The 21,761-nt window shown below is 50.1% G+C and overlaps 1 protein-coding gene across 1 annotated transcript in view; it reads right to left on the bottom strand.

Moving 5' to 3' along the window:
* Positions 1 to 3,046: 3,046 nt before the first annotated feature.
* The window catches only part of CNST (consortin, connexin sorting protein), an 83,428-nt gene continuing 64,713 nt past the window's right edge, over positions 3,047 to 21,761 (bottom strand). Inside the window, exons 9-11 of the mRNA XM_084868880.1 lie at positions 16,722 to 17,692; positions 7,815 to 7,947; positions 3,047 to 5,589 (exon numbers count right to left, since the gene is read on the bottom strand). Coding sequence (XP_084725006.1) covers positions 5,384 to 5,589; positions 7,815 to 7,947; positions 16,722 to 17,692 — 1,310 coding nt within the window. The 3' untranslated portion in view covers positions 3,047 to 5,383. The remainder of the gene's footprint in view (positions 5,590 to 7,814; positions 7,948 to 16,721; positions 17,693 to 21,761) is intronic.

The raw sequence follows: 21,761 nt of genomic DNA, 5'->3' as shown, positions 1-21,761 counted from the left end.
GGGGGAGAGTTAGAGACAGAAACATCCATGTGAGAGAGACATCGACTGGTTGCCCCACATGCTCCAACTGGGACTGGGGAGCAAATCAAAACCCAAGTACATAACATACCCTTGGCTGGGAATCTAACTCATGACCCAGTATTGCACAGGCTGACGCTCTACCACTGAGCCCACCAGCCAGGGCAGTCACTCATCCATTAAAAGATATATTTTCTATTGATTTCAGAGAGGAAGGGAGAAGGAGAGATAGAAACATCAATGATGAGAGAGAATCATTGATTGGCTGCTTCCTGCATGCCCCCTGACTGGGAATTGAACCCTGGCCTCCTGATTCATAGGTCGATGCTCAACCAGCAGGCCACACCAGCCAGGCTCATCCATCCACTTTGCATTCCTTTTTGTATAAGGTATGAGGCAGGGGTCCAGTTTCATTCTCTTGCATATGGACCTGACACCCTCATCAAAAATCAGCCAGCCAAAGGCATATGAGCTTAACTGTGGACTTTCAATTCTCCTCCATTGGTCTATAGACCTATCTTTATGTTAGTGTCATACTGTTTTGATTATTGTAACTTTGTAGGAAGGTTTGACATGGAGAAATGTAAGTCCTCCAAATATGGCTTTCTTTTTTCAAGAATTTTGGCTAGCCCAAACTGGTTTGGCTCAGTGGATAGAGCCTCGGCCTGTGGACTGAAAGGTCCCAGGTTCGATTCCGGTCAAGGGCATGTACCTTGGTTGCGGGCATATCCCCAGTAGTGGGTGTGCAAGAGGCAGCTGATCAATGTTTCTTTCTCATCGATGTTTCTAATTCTCTATCCCTCTCTCTTCTTCTCTGTAAAAAATCAATAATATATATATTTTTTTAAAAAGATTTTTGGCTATTTGGGTCCCCTTGCAATGCCATATAAATTTGGTAATCAGTTATTTCATTTCTGCAGAAAGAAAAAAAAAGGGGGGGAGTGTTAGGATTTTGATAGGTTCTTCTTGAATCTCTGTAATCTCCGAGGAGTACTGACATTTTAACAATACAGGGTGAGACAAAAGTAGGTTTACAGTTGTTCATTTGGAAAATAAGACACTAATGAAAAATAATATAAGAACCAAGTCTTGTGTTTTGAACACTCATAACTGTAAACCTACTTTTGCCCCACCATGTATTGTCTTCCTGTCCATCAACACAGAATAGATGGATTTAGATACTCTTTAATTTCAGCAATTTTTGTAGTTTTCAGTGTATAAGTCTTCTCCTTGGTTACCTTTATTCTTTGAGATTCTGTTGTGAATGGAATTGCCTTAATTCCCTTTCCAGAATGTTAGATGCTATGTAGAAACACAACTGGTTTCTGTGTGCTGATCTTGTACCCTACGTGAATCTTGCTGAGTTCATTTATTAGCTTTGGCAGCTTTCTCATAATTCTTTGGTATTGTATATACAGAGGGTCCCCAACTTACGATGGTTAGATTTAGTGTTTTTGACTTTATGATGGTGTGGAAGTGACACCCATCCAGGAGAAACTGTACTTCAGATTGTGAATTTGACCTTTCCTTGGGTTAGTGATGTAGCCTGTGATCCTCCCTCCTGGTGCAGAGCGGAGGCAGCCAGCCCCAGCTCCATCACCTCAGACCCGCAGGGTAAACAGCTGGTACTTGCGTGCAGTGCTTTTCAATCAGGAGCTAGTTTTTAACACACGCAATGCCTCACTCCTTAGCCAGGGCACTGCTCTTTTCCGTTAGATTGCCAAACAGAAAGATGACACAACAATAGCTGTCCAGGGGTGAATGCCCTGCATTGAGCTATAAATATATAGATCATTGAATAAGAGTTGAATCTCATTGGACACATTGCATAATAAAGCTGTTGTCTGATTGGTTCCTTCTTGGTACCAGAGATCCTTACATACAAGGAGAGGCACCACATTTTTTAAAAAGCCACTTTGGAGCAAAAAGGGATAATTACTATTATTATATGTATTTTTGCAAATCAGTAAAAATTATACCTTTTTGTGTCAGATGTCAAGAAATGTATTTTTTGGAGTGCTGCAGAATCTTAGTAATTGCTGTGTGTGCCGTGAGGTGAACAAGGCTGGAAAATCGCTGCTTGAGTGCAGAGTCAAAGGCATTTTCCACACACGATGGGTTTGTTGCCATGGGAACCACCATGAGTCAGGGAGTAACCCTCCTCAGAGCCAGGGGAGAAGACCACGGGTTCCCACACCTCCTCTCTCACTGCCTGAAGTCAGGAATGAATACCTTTTACTAGAACCCCTTAAGGAGGCTCTCTGCTCTGTAGCTTAGTACAGGAGGCTCAGTGATAATTGTCTTTGAAGTTGCTAAAATAGCAGACAGTACTGGACAGACCCCAGGTCACCAGCTCTTTCTGAGGAGGAGGCAACGTGATAGAATGGACCTCGAACTGGATTTTGGAGTTATAAGACCCGGACTTCAGGGAATGTAAGCTCAGTGATCTAAGCATCAGATGAAAGAATGAGAGAACTCTATCATGCTGCAGAAAGGACACAGGGTGGGTTAGTATTAACTGAGCCAATGGAAATGAACAGAATTACGTGCCATGTGAACGGGAGGACAAAAATCCAGCCTCTCTCTGGATTGGGAGTGAATGCCACAAAGCCAGCGTTAGCCAAACAGGTTAATAGCTAACGGGCTTATTCTGGCCCACGTGCTTTCTGCACTGCTCAGTTCCTACCCCTTTCCCACCCTGCTCTGCCCACCCCTATCCTCCTCATCAGGTCCTCTCAGCATAATACACACATTCACGGCTTACAGTAAGCCTCCTGAGGACTCGGATTTTTAAACCTAGAGGAATGGACTATTTATTATAAAAGGAGTGGATTCCTAGAGCAAATCCCAGCTACATGCCAGGCAGACCGGGAGGTCCTTTGAGAGCAGAGAGCCCTTAGGTAGGGACCTGCTCGACTTCCCGACACAGACCGCTCTCTCCTTGTGGGCCCAGACCAGCTTCTGAAGTGTTGTACTTCACAGCAGTGTTTCTCCGCACCCCGGGACCCAAAGAAACGCTCGGAGACACTTGGTTGGTGAAGAGTTTAAGTGACAAGCTTGACCGGTTACCCTCCAGTACAGTTCTTAAGGAAGAGTAGTTACAAGCAGTTGTCCGGACTGTCACATGATTACCCCAGAGGACAGCCGGATGAGTTTCCACGTGTGCGAGAACAATGCTTTCACCACCAGATGGGATTACTCCGACTCATGCAATGAATGATGATCACACTGTAGGCGGTGCCCTACCTTTCCCAGTTGCGATTTTCGTGCCTGTCTCAAGCTCAGACCTCACCGTACTCCTGAGCACGCCTCCCCCCTCTCCCCCCTGGGAAGTGCGAGGACACACCTGGTTCCTCTGAGACCCAACTGGGCCCCGAGGACCCGGGTGTTGCCTTGGTCCTCTCAGCTCAGCGCCAAGCTTCCCAGGAGACCTTTGGTGTGGAGAAGCAGACCCTTGGGGTCCTTAGGACTGCCACAGCGACTCAGAGGGGGGAACAGGAGGAAGCTTTGATTGATCTTCACATAAAACCGTCAGAGACCAGACTCATCAGATTCTCATAACCAGGAGCCAAGGGGGTGACGCAGAAGAGGGGACCCCTCGGGCAGACGCGGTGAAAGTCTTCTGTGGAACCACCTCAGATAGTACCGTGGACATTTACATATGTTACATACAGCTTGAGTACAAATTCTTAAAATTTATAATAGACCATTAAAATAACCTTCTAATAAAATCAGCCTTATGCATAAGGAATCTAAATTTCAGCATCTCGTATACTTCTAAATAAATATCTTTGATCTATAATCCTTGAAAATATTACAGCTTATGGGTGACACGAGACAAGTCAAACAGTATTATGAGTGAAAAATCAAACATCAATTTAAAAATAAACAAGGCTAAAAACATGAGGAACTGAATTGATAGGAAATCAAAGTACGACGTACACAGTAATCAGATACCTACATTGGGAAAACCGAAGGCATGCTCAAAAACACACGTTCAACACAAGTAAAAAGCCCTTCAAAACTCACATGATCCAAATAAATAAGCAGAACACGAGGGTACTGTACCAGCCAGTAACAACGAGGACGGAGCTCCTCCCTTTTCCTTTCACGTGATTCTGACGGGAAAACACGAAGCAAATGATCACTCGCTAAAAAACTATAATTCATGTTCTGTTTCTTTTAAAACGCTGCCTATGGTATAAAAAGCCACAGCAAGGCTTCGTAAATGATAGACCTTAGAGAAGGGAATGCCACGTGACTGACAGATTTAAACAAAATCCAGACGTTGGCTTGCTTAAGACATGATGGGATTTTTGCTTAATGACCCCATAAAAGGGCCGAAGGGAGCCTGTGACACGAACGTACATTCTGACCTCGGAACGCATGACCTGGGAACACTGGGTTATGTGGTGGTTTCATTTCATTTGCCAAAGTTGTTTTTTTTTTTTTTTTTTTTTTTTTTAAAACATAAGGCCAGGATGAAAACATCTAGAGCGGGAACTGGCATCGCATGATCTTTGCATTTTAGTTCTTAAGACTCAGAACCTAACAGGTGCTCCATGAGTGTCTGCCAGACTGAGCCCCGCATTCATCACACTCCACGAGGCGTCGAATCCACGATCACACCGCCGGCCTGAGACTCAGGGAGCGCTTTCATTTCTCCTCCGGGTCTGTAATTAATTCCCGGCTTGTTAATCACGTTAATTGTTGCAGATCTGTCCCAGTGTCCCATTTCAGGGCCGAGGTCTCTACAACCGTTCAACCTGCTCTGAGGAGTTGTGCCTGCACAGCTATCGTCAAGGTAGAAGAATGAAGGTCATTTGTTGTTGTTGTGCGTTGGGTATTTGCTATGATGAACCAGAACACATGCTCGCACCCGCGCAGACACCCACGTACACACCACAGGTCCACAGACGGAGAACAGAACGTGTGAACGACGCACAGAGCCCACGGCGCTCCGGGCTAACGGAACACACACGACACCGAAGGGGACGCTTTCTGATCACACCCACACTTATTGCGTGATGGCCGGAAGCGCTGTCTTGGGGCCAGCTAGAGGAGCCCAGTGTCCTCGGAGGGTTAGCTGGACAGGACAGCTGAAGACACGTGGCTGCGACCTCCCCGGTTAACGGGGCTCAGGGCAGCCGCTGCGGAGGCCTCAGCAGGGCCTGGGGCGCTCCCCGAGGGGTTCCTGCACCCACTGCGCAGTCCACTCTGCTTCCTGCGCCGATGGTTCCGAGCCCCCCAGGATCAGAGCCTCGGAAGCTCTGTTGCTGCTGACCTCGGGTCTTCAGCCGTTCCACAACTCCTCAAACAAAAGCTTCCCTCCGGTCCCGGCCGCCCTGTGCGGGCTGGCCGGGCGCTAGGAGAGGTAGACCCAGTGCTTCAGCCCCGCCACGCCCCGCAGCAGCTTCGTGTAGTAGAAGTCCACGTTGAGGGCGAAGTCCGTGCACACGGGGGACGCCAGGTCCCCGAAGGCGCAGTACAGCGCCGTGCCCCCGACGCTCAGGAGGACCGTGGCTATGCACAGCAGGACCAGCAGGAGGCAGGAGCCGCTGCCAGGTTCATCTGCGAACAGGAGAACAGAGGGGGGTTAGGCCGAACGAATGGAAACCCGAGGCCACCGGTCTTCTCCGATGAAGATCAGGTGTTTCTGAGTCCTCTCGGGACAGACAGACACATGGACGGAAAGCCAGGGCACTTCTGCTCTGCAAGGGCCTGCTGATTGGCTGCCGTACAGGATGCCCCCTGCAGCCCGGCAACGCTCCACTTAAAAGCAGCTCCTCTCCGAGACCCGTTTGGCTCAGTGGATAGAGCGTCGGTCTACGGACTGAAAGGTCCCGGGTAAGATTCCGGTCAAGGGCATGTGCCTTGGTTGCGGGCACATCCCCAGTGGGGGGTGTGCAGGAGGCAGCTGGTCGATGTTTCTCTCATCATCGATGTTTCTAGCTCTCTATCCTTCTCTCTTCCTCCCTGTGAAAAATCGATAAAATATATATATTAAAAAAAAAAAAAAAAAAAAAGCAGCTCCTCTGCGCAATGACCATGAACACTTCCATAAAAAAGAAGAAAGAAAGGCAGTGCTTCTTTGGGAATAGAGCCTCCTGCACGCCTCCACTGACAGGAATGTATCTTTCCATATTTTCCTTCATAGTCCTATAAACTAGAGGCCCGGTGCACAAATTCATGCATAAGTGGGGTCCAGACATCCTGCCCCAAGATGGGGGAGGGGTCATGGGAAGTTGTTCCGGTCGTTCCATAGTTCCGGTTGCTTGGCTTTTACATGTATGATAGTTTACTTATAAACATGTGTTTGCTTTATCTACACGAATGGAAACACTGTGCAGAGGCCCCCGTGGCTGCTAAGCACGGGCAAAGAGACCTGGTCTAAGATGAGAGGGTGAACCAGGATGTCAGCTCTGAACCTGGGTTCCTCCGGGGAGGGGGACCATTCAGGGCCCATTAGAGCACACAGAATTACGCATCTTACCTGGAGAAGGAAGTGAGAGTTACAAGCAAGGTGCAGAGCTAAAACGAGGGGCGGGAACAGATTATTCCCAAGGCTCCTGGTTGTATGAGTCTAGAAACCTCCCTCACTTTGTGCCATACTTAGCAAGTATATGTACATGTGTCCACTGTTCTTTTATAAAAAAAAAAAGAGAAGCATACACACAGGTTTTGGCTCTATTTCCACTCACTCTTATTTGCCTTTGGGAAACCTTGCATCTACCTAGCGGCCCAGGAGGAAAGACCAACAACAGCAACCATGTTAAATTGCTGCCCTTAAGGGACACTTCCTTCTGTGGAGTCAAGAAATCACTGAAGAACCCTTACTGGTGTGGCTCAGTGGATAGAGCACCGGCCTGCAGACTGAAAGGTCCCAGGTTCGATTCCAGTCAAGGGCATGTACCTTGGTTTTGGGCACATACCCAGTAGGGAGTGTGCAGGAGGCAGCTAATAGATGATTCTCTGTCATCGATCTCTCTAACTCTCTATCCCTTTCCCTTCTTCTCTGTAAAAAAAAAAAAAAATCAATTATATACATATACATATATCTATATCTATATCTATCTATCTATCTATATATATAAATGTGTGTGTGTGTGTGTAAAGAAATCACTGACGAGAATAAACTTGCGATCCATAAACGTTTCCCACACATATGAAATAGGAGAATTAACTGCTGCTGAAAAGAAGACAGAAGTAGCAGTCTCACCGAAACCGGTTTGGCTCAGTGGATAGAGTGTCAGCCTGCGGACTGAAAGGTCCCAGGTTTGATTCCCATCAAGGACATGTACCTTGGTTGCAGGCACATCCCCAGTAGGGGGTGTGCAAGAGGCAGCTGATTGATGATTCTCTCTCTTCAATGTTTCTAACTCTCTATCCCTCTCTCTTCCTCTCTGTAAAAAATTAATAAAATATATATATTTTTAAAAAGAATAAAATGTAAGATATTAAAAAAAAAAAAGAAAAGAAGAAGTAGCAGCCTCACTAAGAAACCCAACAACACACCAAACAAGTTAATAGAAATGAGCTTGAACACCGAGCACTGCCTGTGGGGTCGGAAGGCCAGGAGATGAATTTTGCAACCTGTTCACTTATCTGAGCAAACACAACGCTTAGGAATCGTTTAAGGACAGATGACAGTCCCGTTCTCTGCTTCCTTCGAGAAGATAAAACAACTGCGCCCACGTATTCTTTCACAGATCCCGTTACCTCTCGTGGCGCACTGCCTCATTCCCAGCAGACACGGGAGTGGCCCTGTGTCAGACACGGCGCTGGGCGGTACCCACCCTGGTCCAAGTTGTCGTCTATTTCCTGGAACCGCACTCTCCGCTTGGCCGGCTTCTGCTGCATCTGGGTGGGGCCTCCTACAGTGTCATTCCTCTTCTTCAATATGGAGACCAGGCCCGCGGCAGGAACCACCTGGCAGGGCGACAGGAACCACTCGTTCAATCAGGTGGGCAATGCCCGTGGCATTTTACATGTAATGGCAGCCAGGCTAATGCAATTCAATGGGCGTTTGAATTTCTATTATGGATGTAAAATCACAGTTAATCATCGAAATGGGACAGAATATGATCAGTTCTACGCCGATGACAGAGGAGTATTTATAAAACTCTGAACTGGCTCAGGGCCAGGCAGCACAGAGGGCTGAGGCCGAGGCCAGACCAGGCCCCTTAACCGCCCCTCTCCCTGCCACGTACCCTGTAGAACGATCACTTACAACCCTTCGTTGCTTAGTCATTCGTGCTGGGTTTTGCTTTGTAACAGAGGCTGGTAATCTACCGCTGCATTTTCCATTCATCAGTTATTTCAAAGAAATAAGCACAAGGGACTAAAAATGTATCTGATACCCACTTTCAAAATCACAACCAGTGCTGCCCTCAGGGGGAGTGACACATTTGCTAAGGAATGCTTGATGCTCAGAGTATCCCAAGGATTCTCCTCCAGACTCTCAGAGCCAGTCACTCTGGGCTGGTTACCTGGTGGTGTGCACAGGCTGGCAAACCATGGCCGTCGGCCAAAGGCCCTTTTCCTATTTTTAAAAGAATATATTTTATAGATTTTCCACAGAAAGGAAGGGAGAAGGATAGAGAGCTAGAAACGTCGATGAGAGAGAAACATCAACCAGCTGCCTCCTGCACACCCCCTACTGGGGATGTGCCCGCAACCAAGGTACATGCCCTTGACCGGAATCGAACCCGGGACCCTTCAGTCTGCAGGCCAACGCTCTATCCACTGAGCCAAACCGGTTTCGGCCCCTCTGCCTATTTGAATGCAATAATTCAATTGGGACACAGCCATTCACTCACAGCTGCTTCTGGGCCACCATGGCAGAACTGAGTGTGTGCATCAGACCCCAAAGTCTAAAGCGCTGACTCTCTGGCCCCTCAAAAACAAGTCTGCTGTCTAATAACTCTTCAGACTCACCACCCTCCACCCCTTTTCCCCATTTTCTCTGGTTTGCAGGGATCCCTCTCTCCTGCCTCCACCCCACCCCTTACTTAGGAGCAAAGACAAAATCAAAAACCTGAGCCATTAGGAGCGACCAGGCTCTGCAGGACAGGGAGGAGGAGGAAGGGGCCAGGTGGAGCCAGGCAGGAGCGGGAGGCCTTGGCAAGGTCCCCGGCAGCAGGCTGGTCCACAGGTCAGCCTGCCAGCCACCCGCCGGGGCAGCTGCGGGTGATGGCACAGGTGGGCATTGTGGGCCTCACACTGCAGAGGCCAGCGGCTCGCTGGCTTCAGGACCCTGTGAGCGAGGACGAAAGCCTGTAATCTCAGTCAGCTGATCGATGGCCTCAATACCCACACGAGCTCCAGGTCCAGCTGGATAATGTGCTCTGCGTAAGCATTACAGATCCTGCCCGTTCTTTTTATAACTCAAGGCTTTTAGAGCCAAACAACTCTATAGTCTCTCCTGGGCATTCCTGAACACGGGCCAATAGAATCCATTATCTCAAAAAAAATAAAAATAAAAATCAATGTTAGCCATTTATTCTTTTTATAGGAAACATGTACTTCAGATGATGTCTTTGTGAGGAAACGAAAGGACTTTGGTGACATGATTATGGTAAGTACAGATATGCAAGGAGCAGCCTTTCCAATCTCGTTTTATTTTTTTAATTAATTTATTTTTTTTGATATATTATTGATTTTCCACAGAGAGGAAGGGAGAGGGATAGAGAGCTAGAAATGTTGATGAGAGAGAAACATCAACCACTGGGGATGTGCCCGCAATCAATGTACATGCCCTTTGATCGGAATTGAACCTGGGACCCTTCAGTTCACAGGCCGACGCTCTATCCACTGAGCCGAACTGGTTTAGGCCAATCTCGCTTTAGACAACAGCCAGAGCCCCTTCAGGCAGCACAGAAAGCGGTTTGACAGGCTCCCGCTGAAACAGAGTGGGAAATAGTCCTAATGGCTTCCTTAAGAGCCAGAGGAAGAGAACTGAAATTAGCTTAATGAGCACATTGCTGCTGCAGATGATATTCCTGCTTTTAGTAAATGTAAAAAGAATGAGTTTTCATGGACTATTTCCTCCATAAAATAAAGCCGTACATTTATCACCAACAGTGAGCCCACATTCCACGGGCGTTTTCGGGCTGCTTTAATTCCTCAGAATAATCAATCCGGCATGAGCCCCGGAGTGCCATGAATGCTACCTGTATACCCCTGTGATGGGAACTTTGGACCTGTAACCGCAAGCTGTAAGTCAAAAGACATTGCAGATATGAAGGAAGGAATGTCGAAAGAATGAGGAGAACTTTGGAAATCATCTGGAAAGACAGAATGTGCTTCCAAGAGGAGCCAGCCAGTCCCAGGGCAGCCGCTGCTGGTCCCGCTGGGCCTCAGCTGGGCGTCTGGCTCTGAATGTCATGCCCAAGCGGCCCCACCTTATGTACTACGGGTGGCAATGAACTTTGGCAATTTCTTTAAAGAGGGAAGAAGTCAAATATAAGAAATTATAGTTGGGTGGGGCAGGCCAATATTTTGACACTTTACCCCACTAACCCTTTATTCTTTTTTTAAAAAAAAACATATTTTATTGATTTTTTACAGAGAGGAAGGGAGAGGGATAGAGAGTTAGAAACATCGATGAGAGAGAAACATCAATCAGCCACCTCCTGCATCCCCACACTGGGGTTGTGCCCGCAACCAAAGTACACGCCTTTGACCAGAATCAAACCTGTGACCCTTCAGTCCGCAGGCTGACCCTTTATCCACTGAGCCAAACCGATTTTGGCTATCCTTTATTTGTGATTAAAACTCTAATACAGCCTACTTGAAAATTTTTTTTAAATATACTTTTATTGATTACAGAGGGGGGGGAGAGAGAGAAGGGGGGAGGGAGGGAGGGGGGGAGGGAGGGAGGGAGGGAGGGAGGGAGGAAGGGAGGGAGGGAGGGAGGGAGGGAGGGAGAGAGAGAGAGAGAGAGAGAGAGAGAAAGAGAGAGAAACATCAATGATGAGAGAGGACCATTGATTGGCTGCCTCCTGCACACCCCACACTGGAGATCATGTGCCCTGACCAGGAATCGAACTGTGTCCTTCTGGTTCATAGGTCGATGCTCAACCACAGCCCTGCCGGCCGGGCACCTACATTCTTCCCCACCAAAGCCTGCTGTCCACGGCACAGCGTGTTCTTTCCATTACTGCCTCCGGTGCTGCTCAGGGATCTTCTCCAGGGTTCTCGCTGTGTCCTTCCTAACTCCCTTCAGCCCTTCAGTCTACGGACGGGGGACAGGGAGGGAGCAGCCAAGCTCAGGCATCGGAGATGCAAGCCGAGGAGGAAACTCTTAGGATAGGGCTGGGCCCTTCTGTTCTGGCCTGAGTTTTAGGCCGAGGGCTTAGAAGCTACGCCGAGGACAGAAATTCCTACCTCCCACACCACGGCAGTCAGACACCGAGTTCAAGGCCTGACGTTGGTAGATTTTTCCTTAATTCTCTGGTAGCAGGGAAGCCAAAACAAGGTCTCACTATTACCCTGTTTCCCCAAAAATAAGACAGTGTCTTATATTAATTTTTTCTCCCAAAGTTGCGCTAGGTCTTATTTTCAGGGGATGTCTTATCTTTCCATGCGCTAGGTCTTATTTTCGGAGGATGTCTTATTTTCGGGGAAACACGGTAGTTTGAGGTCTCCCTCAAAGGACGGCCACGCATTTCTGTAAGCAGGAGGTAAGCTGATTTAGGACACACAGAAATGTGTCTCCTCCAAACTACTCTAAAAAAACCCCCATGAACATCTCTATGCCCCCTGTTACCATAATGTTGACATAAAAGACTAAGAATTTTTAAATCTCAAAAAATAATAAACCTTTATAAACTAAATTTGGATTTTTCTACTTGTACCCAAACAAAATAGACCAAGTCCTTCCTTCCATTATGAACTAAAAGCATGTGTGAGCTGTAATGAACAAAACTGTCGCTGGTGGCATTTACTCTATGAATGAGTGCAGAATCCAACCAAAACAACACATCTTATTGCATTTGCTAATAAACGGTTCTTCTGCACTTCCCCTCAAACGTCAATGAAGACCTCAAACAGCATTTTAAGAATGAAATGGTTGCAAAAACAAAATTATCTCATGTTTCTATGGGTACCGTAAATCCTATTGTGACAAAGTAAGCAGTCAGAGGTCTTGGGGTTAGAACTGCCTCCTTACAAAATTAAAGAAAGTAGATGCCAAATAATATCCTTTCAGTGAGCTAGGCTTTCCTCAGTCCAGCACCTCAAGGCTGGTAAGTTTTGAACACGAACATGTGTGGCGTCTGACTAACTCGAGAATTAACATTCGTAAGTCATAGTAACCTGTTACCAACAGCCTCCATGCCGTCATCTCACTGCAGGAGCCACGTGAAGTTTACCACTATCATTCTGCACTGGAGGAACCCGTGATGCTCTCTGCCTGCTCCTTTAGCTACGGCTCTCACCCTAGCTGGTGTGGCTCAATGGCTAGGGCGTCGGCCTGCAGACTGAAGAGTCCCAGGTTCGATTACAGTCAAGGGCACATGCCCAGGTTGCTGGCTCGATCCCCAGAGTGGGCCATGCAGGAGGCAATCAATGATTCTCTCTCATCATTGATATTTCTCTCTCCCTCCTTCCCCCTTTCTCTGTAAAATCAATAAAAATAAAAATAAGCCGAAATCGGTTTGGCTCAGTGGATAGAACGTTGGCCTGCGGACTGAAAGGTCCCGGGTTCGATTCCGGTCAAGGGCATGTACCTTGGTTGCGGGCACATCCCCAGTAGGGGGTGTGCAAGAGGCAGCTGATTGATGATTCTCTCTCATCGATGTTTCTAGCTCTCTATCCCTCTCCCTTCCTTTCTGTAAAAAATCAATAAAATATATTAAAAAAAAATATACGGGCTCTACAGTAAGACCTACAATTCAGTGAACATATACTTTATGTAAAGCCATTCACATACTGTGTCACACTGAATGCCGATGGCTCTCATTCAGCAGTAGCAGCGTCCCCTGCAGGGGGAGAAGCCAGGCTGAGAGAGCCCAGGTGACATGCTTCAAACGTGTCGCAGCGGCTACTGGCAGAGTTTGAGCCAAACTCAAGATTAAACCTCTTGCCATCTTCCCGATGTGAAAAAGGTCTGATCTCGCCGGGACTGGTTTGGCTCAATGGATAGAGCGTCGGCTTGGGGACTGAAAGGTCCCGGGTTCGATTCCAGTCAAGGGCATGTACCTTGGTTGCGGGCATATCCCCAGTAGGGGGTGTGCAAGAGGCAGCTGATCGATGACTCTCTCATCGATGTTTCTAACTATCTCTCTCCCTTCCTCTCTGTACAAAATCAATAAAATATATTTAAAATATATATATATATATATATATATATATATATATATATATATATATATGTTTAAAAAAAAAAAAAAAAAGGTCTGATCTCTAATGACTATCAGAGCTTTTCTTATCCTGTCCGACTCACTGCTCAGCATGACACGTACTCTCAGGATGCACCCATGTTGTCACAAATGGCAGTATTTCTTTTTGTGACATAAAAGGCCAGGAGTCATAGTATTTAGCTCACGTGTGGGTTATGCACAGAAAGCAACAAGGGGACGAAAGCACAAACAGAAACTCACGGAAGGAGGAAACAGTTTGGTGGTTACCAAAGCAGAAGAGGACTAGGCAGAGGTAGTAGATGCTCAATAAACATGCCAACGAGTAAATGGATACACAGACAGACGGCACCTACCTGTGTTTTCTTGGATAACATGTGTGTTCTGTAACAAGAAAGGTTATGGCTAGACAGGACCTTGGGAGGAATGGGCTGAAGCCACTCCCTCTTTTGAAGTTCAGAGGCGTAGTTTGGAGAGAATAAACATTATGGACTTCAGTGATCAGGGGATGATGGCAGCAGCTGGCAGTTACTGAGGATTGATCATGAGCCAGGCACTGCCCTGGGCCCTCTACGTGCTGAAAAGGCATGACCTAGATCCTGAGCTCTGGGAGGAAGTCAGTGTAAGAAGGGAGGTCACGGTCCCAGAACAGAGCGACACGGAGGTGAAGGTCAGAGGTGACAGCGCGCAAGGTGCAGCTGGACGCTGCGGGGAGGCCCATATGACGCCTGTCCAGGCCGGGAATGAAGGCGCACAGGAGAGACACGGGGAAGGCAGTGGCCAGAGGACCGCGTCCTGAATACCACGCCGTGTAGTACAGCCTCCGCACGGTGTTGTGGAAGAGACTGACAAAGCAAACAGTATTGTCCTGCAGAAGTTTAACCGACAGTGTGTGTGAGACCGAGACCCTCAGGGGTGCTGTTCCCTTGCAGTTTTATGAAGCTGGAAACCCCTAGACAAGGGTGGGAACCTTCTCCTTATCACTCTACCACTAACTCGGTTCACTCACTTAAAAAAAAAAATTAAATAAATTAAAAAATATATATATATATTGATTGATTTTTTACAGAGAGAAAAGGAGATGGATAGAGAGTTAGAAACATCGATGAGAGAGATTCATCCATCAGCTCCCTCCTGCACACTCCCTACCGGGGTTGTGCCCACAACCAAGGTACATGGCCTTGAGCAGAATCGAACCTGGGACCCTTGAGTCTGCAGGCTGACGCTCTATCCACTGAGCCAAATCGGCTCGGGCTCATTCACTTTTATTATTAACTGGCCCCTGGGGGCATCACTCGGAGACCCCAGGTTTATACTGTGCTAATGTGCTAACATAAGACCGTTTGGAGGCGGGGGAGGTGACAGGAAGCCTGGGAAGCTTCAGGCAGCTGCTGCAGAAGTTCAGGAAGAGGCAGGAAAGATGTGAATGAACAGAAGTTGGTGTGAAAGAGAAGGAGCAGGAGAATGCCGGTGCAGATGAGCATTCTTTAACCCGGACGTGGGGAGGCGGGCTGAGGAAGGAAGGCCGAGAGGAGGCCCTCTGGCCCGAGGACAGGACAGGACAGGCAGTCTGTGCTTACGCCTGGGCTCTGTGGACACTGACCTAGGCCCCGGGTCAGCTATCCCCCCGGACCCTCCCTGCTTTGGGGACCGCCTCTCCGATGGTCAGGGGGCCCGGCTCCCGCTCCCTCCAAAGGGCCCTTCCGGGCGGCGCAGCCCGGAGGACTGTTCCCAAGACCCTCCTTTGTCCGAGAGCCACGGAACGGCCACCACGTGACCTCATCAGACCCACTGCTGAGTCCCAGCCCCCGCCTGCAGGGCGCCCCGAGGTGACTCGCCTTAATGTCACCTGACCTCCCTGACCCCAGAGATCTACGCTCCACAGAAGTGACCCTATTTCCATGGCTTCCGTAGACAAACCAACAGCAGCTTTGGGCTGCCATCTCTCTCCCCAACAGAAGGCTTCCGGTTATGTGTCCCCTACATGCGTCTGTGGAACAGGGAGACTTGAGATAACTGAATAAATGTTGTCAGTTTAGACGGAAGGTGGGGACATATTTTGCTCTCTTTCAGGTTAAAAGCTGCCTGTCCTAGCAGGTTTGGCTCCTCCCCCACTGCACCCTGCAACTCCTCCCACTGCCCCCAGCACCTGCCCCACTGCCCCCAGCACCTGCCCCACTGCCCCCAGCACCTCCCACACTGCCCCCAGCATCTCCCCCACTGCCCCCAGCACCTCCCACACTGCCCCCAGCACCTGCCCCACTGCCCCCAGCACCTCCCCCACTGCCCCCAGCACCTGCCCCACTGCCCCCAGCACCTGCCCCACTGCCCCCAGCACCTGCCCCACTGCCCCCAGCACCTCCCACACTGCCCCCAGCATCTCCCCCACTGCCCCCAGCACCTCCCACACTGCCCCCAGCATCTCCCCCACTGCCCCCAGCACCTCCCCCACTGCCCCCAGCACCTGCCCCACTGCCCCCAGCACCTGCCCCACTGCCCCCAGCACCTCCCCCACTGCCCCCAGCACCTGCCCCACTGCCCCCAGCACCTGCCCCACTGCCCCCAGCACCTCCCCCACTGCCCCCAGCATCTCCCCCAGTGCCCCCAGCACCTGCCCCACTGCCCCCAGCACCTCCCCCACTGCCCCCAGCACCTCCTCCACTGCCCCCAGCACCTGCCACATGAAGAGCCTTCAGGAAGGATCTTTTCTTTTTCCTGAATTTTAATATCAAAAAAGGAGAATGGCCATCTTGATCCTCATCCTCTCTTCCTCCCCCCCCCCCCCTTTTTTTTGGCTTTGATTAGACTCACTAATGATTAAAGAAAGCTTAAGAGTTTCAATTATTTATAGTAACTGTCTTTGACGAGTACAAATCTTGAACTTACAAATTAACACTGTGCCAGCGAGAACACTCCCAGCACCCAGAGTGAGGCTTAGCAGTCCGACTTCCTAACCCCACTGCGTTTTGGCCTGTCTCCTCCCTCCCGTCACAGCTTCAGAGAATCAACAAACACGTGAGTAAGAGGAAGGGACAGAGCGCATCCCATTTCATCTTCTAGATGGATGAGAAGAAAAATTAATTTCCTTATAAGGCGGTGACTCATCTCATCTCACCGCTGCTCCTAGGACCGCGGGGGGCAAAGAGAGGAAGACGCAGGAACCCACGGGGGGCTTCGGGGCGCATACCTGGGGGCGTCCCTGAGCTCCGGGGCATCACCTCGATGTAAAGATGAAAAGGAGTGACACTCCTCAGAGTTACAGCTCCCATTCCCCGAACCCCATGTCTGAGCCGGGAGCTCAGGCTGCAGAATTCCTCGCCCCCCGCCGCGGGCAGCGCTCACCTCAGCGATCTGGATCCTCGGAGCCAGGTCGTCGGGGGACAGGCTGCCGTCGGAGGGCGGGTCGTCCTGCAGGCTATAGGAGGCCTCGTCGGGGGACAGGTCGGGGGACAGGTCCGGGAGGTCTCCCTCCAGCAGGCAGCCCTGCAGCAGGCTGTTCAGGTAGTCCTCCGCCTCCCGGCTGACGCGGGGGTCCGGGCCGCCCCGCCCCGCGGGGGCCGCGCACCCCTCCGGAGGCTCCGCGCTCAGGCCGCTCCCGCCGGGCCCCCCATCGCTGCCCGCGGGTTCCGGCTGCGGCGGCTCCTCCAGGTCCGGGGGCGCAGGGGGGTCTGCGGGCGCCGCCCCGGGGGCATCTGCCAGCGGCAGCTGGAGCTCCTTCCGGGGCGCCGGGACGGGGGGAGCCCCCGGGGCTGGGGGGGTCACCGGTGCAGGGGAGGTCAGCTCCGAGCCCGCTGACGCTGGTGCAGGGCGTGCGGGCTGGGAGCCCGCTGATGCCGGGGCAGGGGGTGACGGCTCGGAGGGAGCTGCCGGTGCAGGGGGGGTCAGCTCGGAGGGAGTCCCCGGTGCAGGGGGTGTCGGCTCGGAGCCCGCGGGGTGAGCCCCCGGGGCAGGGGGGGTCAGCTGGGAGCCCGCTGACCCCGGGGCAGGGGGTGTCGGCTCGGAGCCCGCGGACACCGGGGGCGCGGTCGCTGCCCTGCTGGCGGGGGGCGCCTCGGGGTCTACGGAGGGGCCCTCGGCCTGGGCTGCAGCCCCGCGGGCCTCCGGGGGCGCCGGCTGTGGGCGGCCGCCGTCCTCCCGGTCCTCCGGGTCCTCCCGGGCGCTCTGGGCAGACAGCCGGCCGGCGGGCCGGGCGGGCAGCTCCGGGGCGGGGCGCTCCGGGCCCGCGGCGGCCGCCGTCCCGCTCCCCGGGGTGGGGGGGTCCGCCCTCCGCGGGCTCTCTGCGCGTGGCTCCATGCCAGGCCCCGCTCCACGCTCTGGAGACGAAGAAAAACAAGTGGTTTTAACGTTCGAAACACTTAGAAGGAGGACATAGGGAATCAGCCCTCTGCACGATCCCCCCTCCAGCTGCCCCCACAACCCCGCACTGGGGCAGCTCCTGCTCAAACGTCCACCTCACAGGGTTTGTCCATATCACGCATACTGACCCGCATTTCTTTCTCATTTCCACCCGACTGTCCTTGGTGGTGATAACTGACCCATTACTTCATTTAAAAAACCTCTCCTTGTATCTCTCAGCTCCGACCCTATGCTATGGCTCTAGGGCGTCTGCCAACTTCCAAACCCCCTTCCGCTGCCTCTAAGAGTGCCCCGCAGGTGCCACCCTGACTCCCCCTCTCCCACTCCTTGCCCCCCTCACCCAGTCCTAGGACTCCCAGAGGTGCTGGGCTAGAAACCTTGGCTTCTGGACCCCAGGTCTCCTCTCCGTCTGTCCTCTCCTGGGGAACTTTTCCTAAGGAAAGGTCCCCACACCTGGAAGCCTTATTCCTTTGCCCCCAAAACACGGGTCAAGTGTCCTCGGTCAGACACCACGTCTCCCGGACTTCGAAGCAGGCCCTGCCGCCCTGTGTCTGCTTCTGGAAGGAATGCTGTTGCTTAACCATTCCGAATACCAGCCCCTTTGACCTGCCTTTCTTCCTGGAAGATTGAGATCCTGTCTTTCCATCTGGTGTCCTGACACTTTGTAACGTTTTTTGTTCTTGGTGTTGGGTACTTGGTGGCGCTTTCTTTTTTAATTTGTACTTATTTACCACACACACACACACACACACACACACACACACGCACACACACTGATTTCAGAGAAGAAGGGAGAGGGAGAGAGAGAGAAACATCAATGAGAATCAAGGATCGGCTGCCTCCTGCATGCCCCCTAATGTGGGCACAACCCCGGCATGTGCCCTTGACCAGAATGAAACCCGGGACCCTTTGGTCCGCAGGCTGATGCTCTATCCCACATGTGTCAAACACAAGGCCCGCGGGCCAAATCCAGCCCGCCAGGCCTTGCAATGTGGCCCGCACCGCGCTGTCATCACTGCACTCCGCTGTCAGTTTATGACATTGTCAGTTTATGACTGTTCAGTAAACCATTCGGCCCGCGATTTAGGCTGGATTTTAGATTTTGGCCCCTTCTCTGATTGAGTTTGACACCCCTACTCTATCCACTGAGCCACACCAACTAGGTCAGTGGTAGGATTTTCCATCGGAAACTCATGACCTCAATGCGGGCAAATGTCTTTGTATTAGTTCTCTGATGGCGGTCCCTGCCTTTCCCATTCTCCCTTTGGGATGCCCCATGGACTGATCACCTCAGCCTTTGCTGCCAAACTCTTTATTCTGGATCAGCTTTTTGGGACACTGCCTCAATTTCACCCTTCAATTCTTCTAAATATTTTCTTATATTGGCTATCATATTTCTAAATTTCTATAAGTGTTTAATTCTCTGAATGCTTCTTTAAAAACAAAACAAAACAGCATCTTTCCATAGCCAGTTTGGCTCAGTGGATAGAGTACTGGCCTGTGGACTGAAGGGTCCCAGGGTTGTGGGCTTGATACCCAGTATGGGGCATGTAGGAGGCAGCCAATCGATGATTCTCTTTCATCGTTGATGTTTCTATCTCTCTCTCCTTCTCCCTTCCTCTCTGAAGTCAATACAAATGAAAACAACAACAACAGAACTGCATCCTGTCCTGGCTGGTATGGCTCAGTGGTTGAGCATCTTCCTGTGCAACAAAAAGGTTGCCAGGTGGATTCCAGGTCAGGGCACCTGCCGGGCTTGTGGGCTTGCTTCCCAGTAGGGGGTGGGCAGGAGGCAGCTGATGGATGTTTTGCTTTTTTCCCCTCTCCCTTCCTCTCTCTCTAAAATAAATAAAAATAAATATTTAAAAAATAAACACGTTCTTTTTGCTTTCATTTATATAATATTTCCTCTAATCTCTGTGATAATATTCATTTAAAAAAAGGTTTTCGTCTGTTCTCTGCATTTTGTTTCCTCTGAGTTTCTCTTGGCTTGTCTACTGGACTTTGAGTTTTTTTGTTTTTTGTTTTTGTTTTTAATATATTTTATTGGTTTTTCACAGAGAGGAAGAGAGAGGGATAGAGAATTAGAAACATCGATGAGAGAGAGACATCGATCAGCTGCCTCTTGCACACCCCGCACTGGGGATGTGCCCGCAACCAAGGTACATGCCCTTGACCGGAATCAAACCTGGGACCTTTCAGTCCGCAGGCCGATGCTCTATCCACTGAGCCAAACCGGTTTCGGCTGAGGTTTTCTTAAAGGAGACAACAAGCAGCCCCGTGGCCCAAGGCAAGCCTTCCCCAGGGGCCGGCCTCAGGGTGGTACAGTGGGCGGGGCCGTGCACTGGGAGGCCCTTCACGTGGTTTCTGGAGGTTTTCCCTCCTAGATCAGCAGCTCATTTCCCAGAGAGGAAACCAGAGCTGTGGCTACCACACGCTTAAATGCAGAACGGAGGCTGCAGGTCTCACCACTCAGCCTATGAGACTGTCATTCACTCTCCTTTTCCACAGAACAGCCCTTCCTAGAGCTGAGCCTGACCCTGCGGCCCAGCCCGTCTGTCACGTTCTCCACCAGGTAACCCTGCTGCCTCTGAAACACTAAGGTCCCAGTGCTCCCACCAGTTTCCAGTCCAACCCTACGTCCTTGACTTTATTTTTTATGTTTTTTTTTTTTATTATTGATTTCAGAGAAGAAAGGAGAGAGAGAGAGAGAGAGAGAGAGAGAGAGAGAGAGAGAGAAACATCAATAATGAGGAGAATCCTTGATTGAATGCCTCCTGCACATCCTCTACTGGGGATCGATGTGCCCTTGGCCAGAATCGAACCTAGGCCGCCGCTCTATCCGCTGAGCCAGACTCTTGGGCCTTATACCTTTGACTTTAGAGGTGCCCTCAGCGCTTCCAATCCCAACCTTTCCAGACAGGAACAGGCATTTTCGCGGTAGACACAGCTTTCTCGGTTTCTACTTTCCAGTTTCCTGGATGTCTCATCTGCTGCTGTGTCCTTGCCAGTTTGTCCTGCGGATTTCTCTTTTAGGAATCCCTGTCTGATGCTTTAATGGTGTCCCAGGAAAAGGGGGGAGGGTAAATATTGGATCTACATGTTTGACCCAAAATATTTTCTGCAAGTATAATATAAAACTCATCCTTGTTAATGCTTCTGTTAACATTGATATGCATTTCTGTTAATTGGGTCTTCTGAACCCACAAATCTAGTGAGCTCAGTTTGCTACCCCCCATTGCACTAACTTCACTAAAAACCAAACACCAACAACAAGCCCACTCTGATAGATAAAAATGGAGTAAGAGCTGAGTGCACAGCAGACACTTCCTACACAATGAATTAAAGAGGCAGCTCTAAAATGAGAAGTCAGACTTAACCTAAGTTCCTACACATGCTCTAGAGCAGTGGTCAGCAAACTGCAGCTTGCGAGCCACTTGCGGCCTTTGGCCCCTTTAGTGTGGCTCTTCCACAAAATACCACGTGCGGGCGTGCGCGTACAGTGCAATTGAAACTTCGTGGCCCATGCGCAGAAGGCAGTTTTCAGCTCTCAAAGGAAATTTCAATCGTTGTACTGTGGATATTTGGCTCTGTTGAGTAACGAGTTTGCCGACCACTGCTCTAGAGGAATGTACATGGCTTTAAGTTATTCTTTAAAAAAAAAAAAAAAAAAAAAAAAATATATATATATATATATATATATATATATATATATATTATTGACCCCTTTACAGAGAGGAAGGGAGAAGGACAGAGAGCTAGAAACATCAGTGAGAGAGAAACATCGATCAGCTGCCTCCTGCACATCCCCCACTGGGGATGTACCGGAAACCAAGGTACAGGCCCTTGACTGGAATTGAACCTGGGACCCTTCAGTCTGCAGGCCGATGCTCCATCCACTGAGCCAAACCGGTTTCGGCTAAGTTATTCTTTTATAGCCTATTCCCCCATGTTCTCTTTAGGGACCCCCTCCCTCCCAAATATTTCCTGGTATGGGACCTAAAGCATTTATGAATTAATATTTAT

Source organism: Pipistrellus hanaki (genome assembly GCF_964339955.1).
Source record: "Pipistrellus hanaki genome assembly, chromosome: 20".
NCBI classification, from domain to species: domain Eukaryota; kingdom Metazoa; phylum Chordata; class Mammalia; order Chiroptera; family Vespertilionidae; genus Pipistrellus; species Pipistrellus hanaki.
Note: the sequence above shows the minus strand (reverse complement) of the source record. Positions and strands in the feature narration are given on the sequence as shown.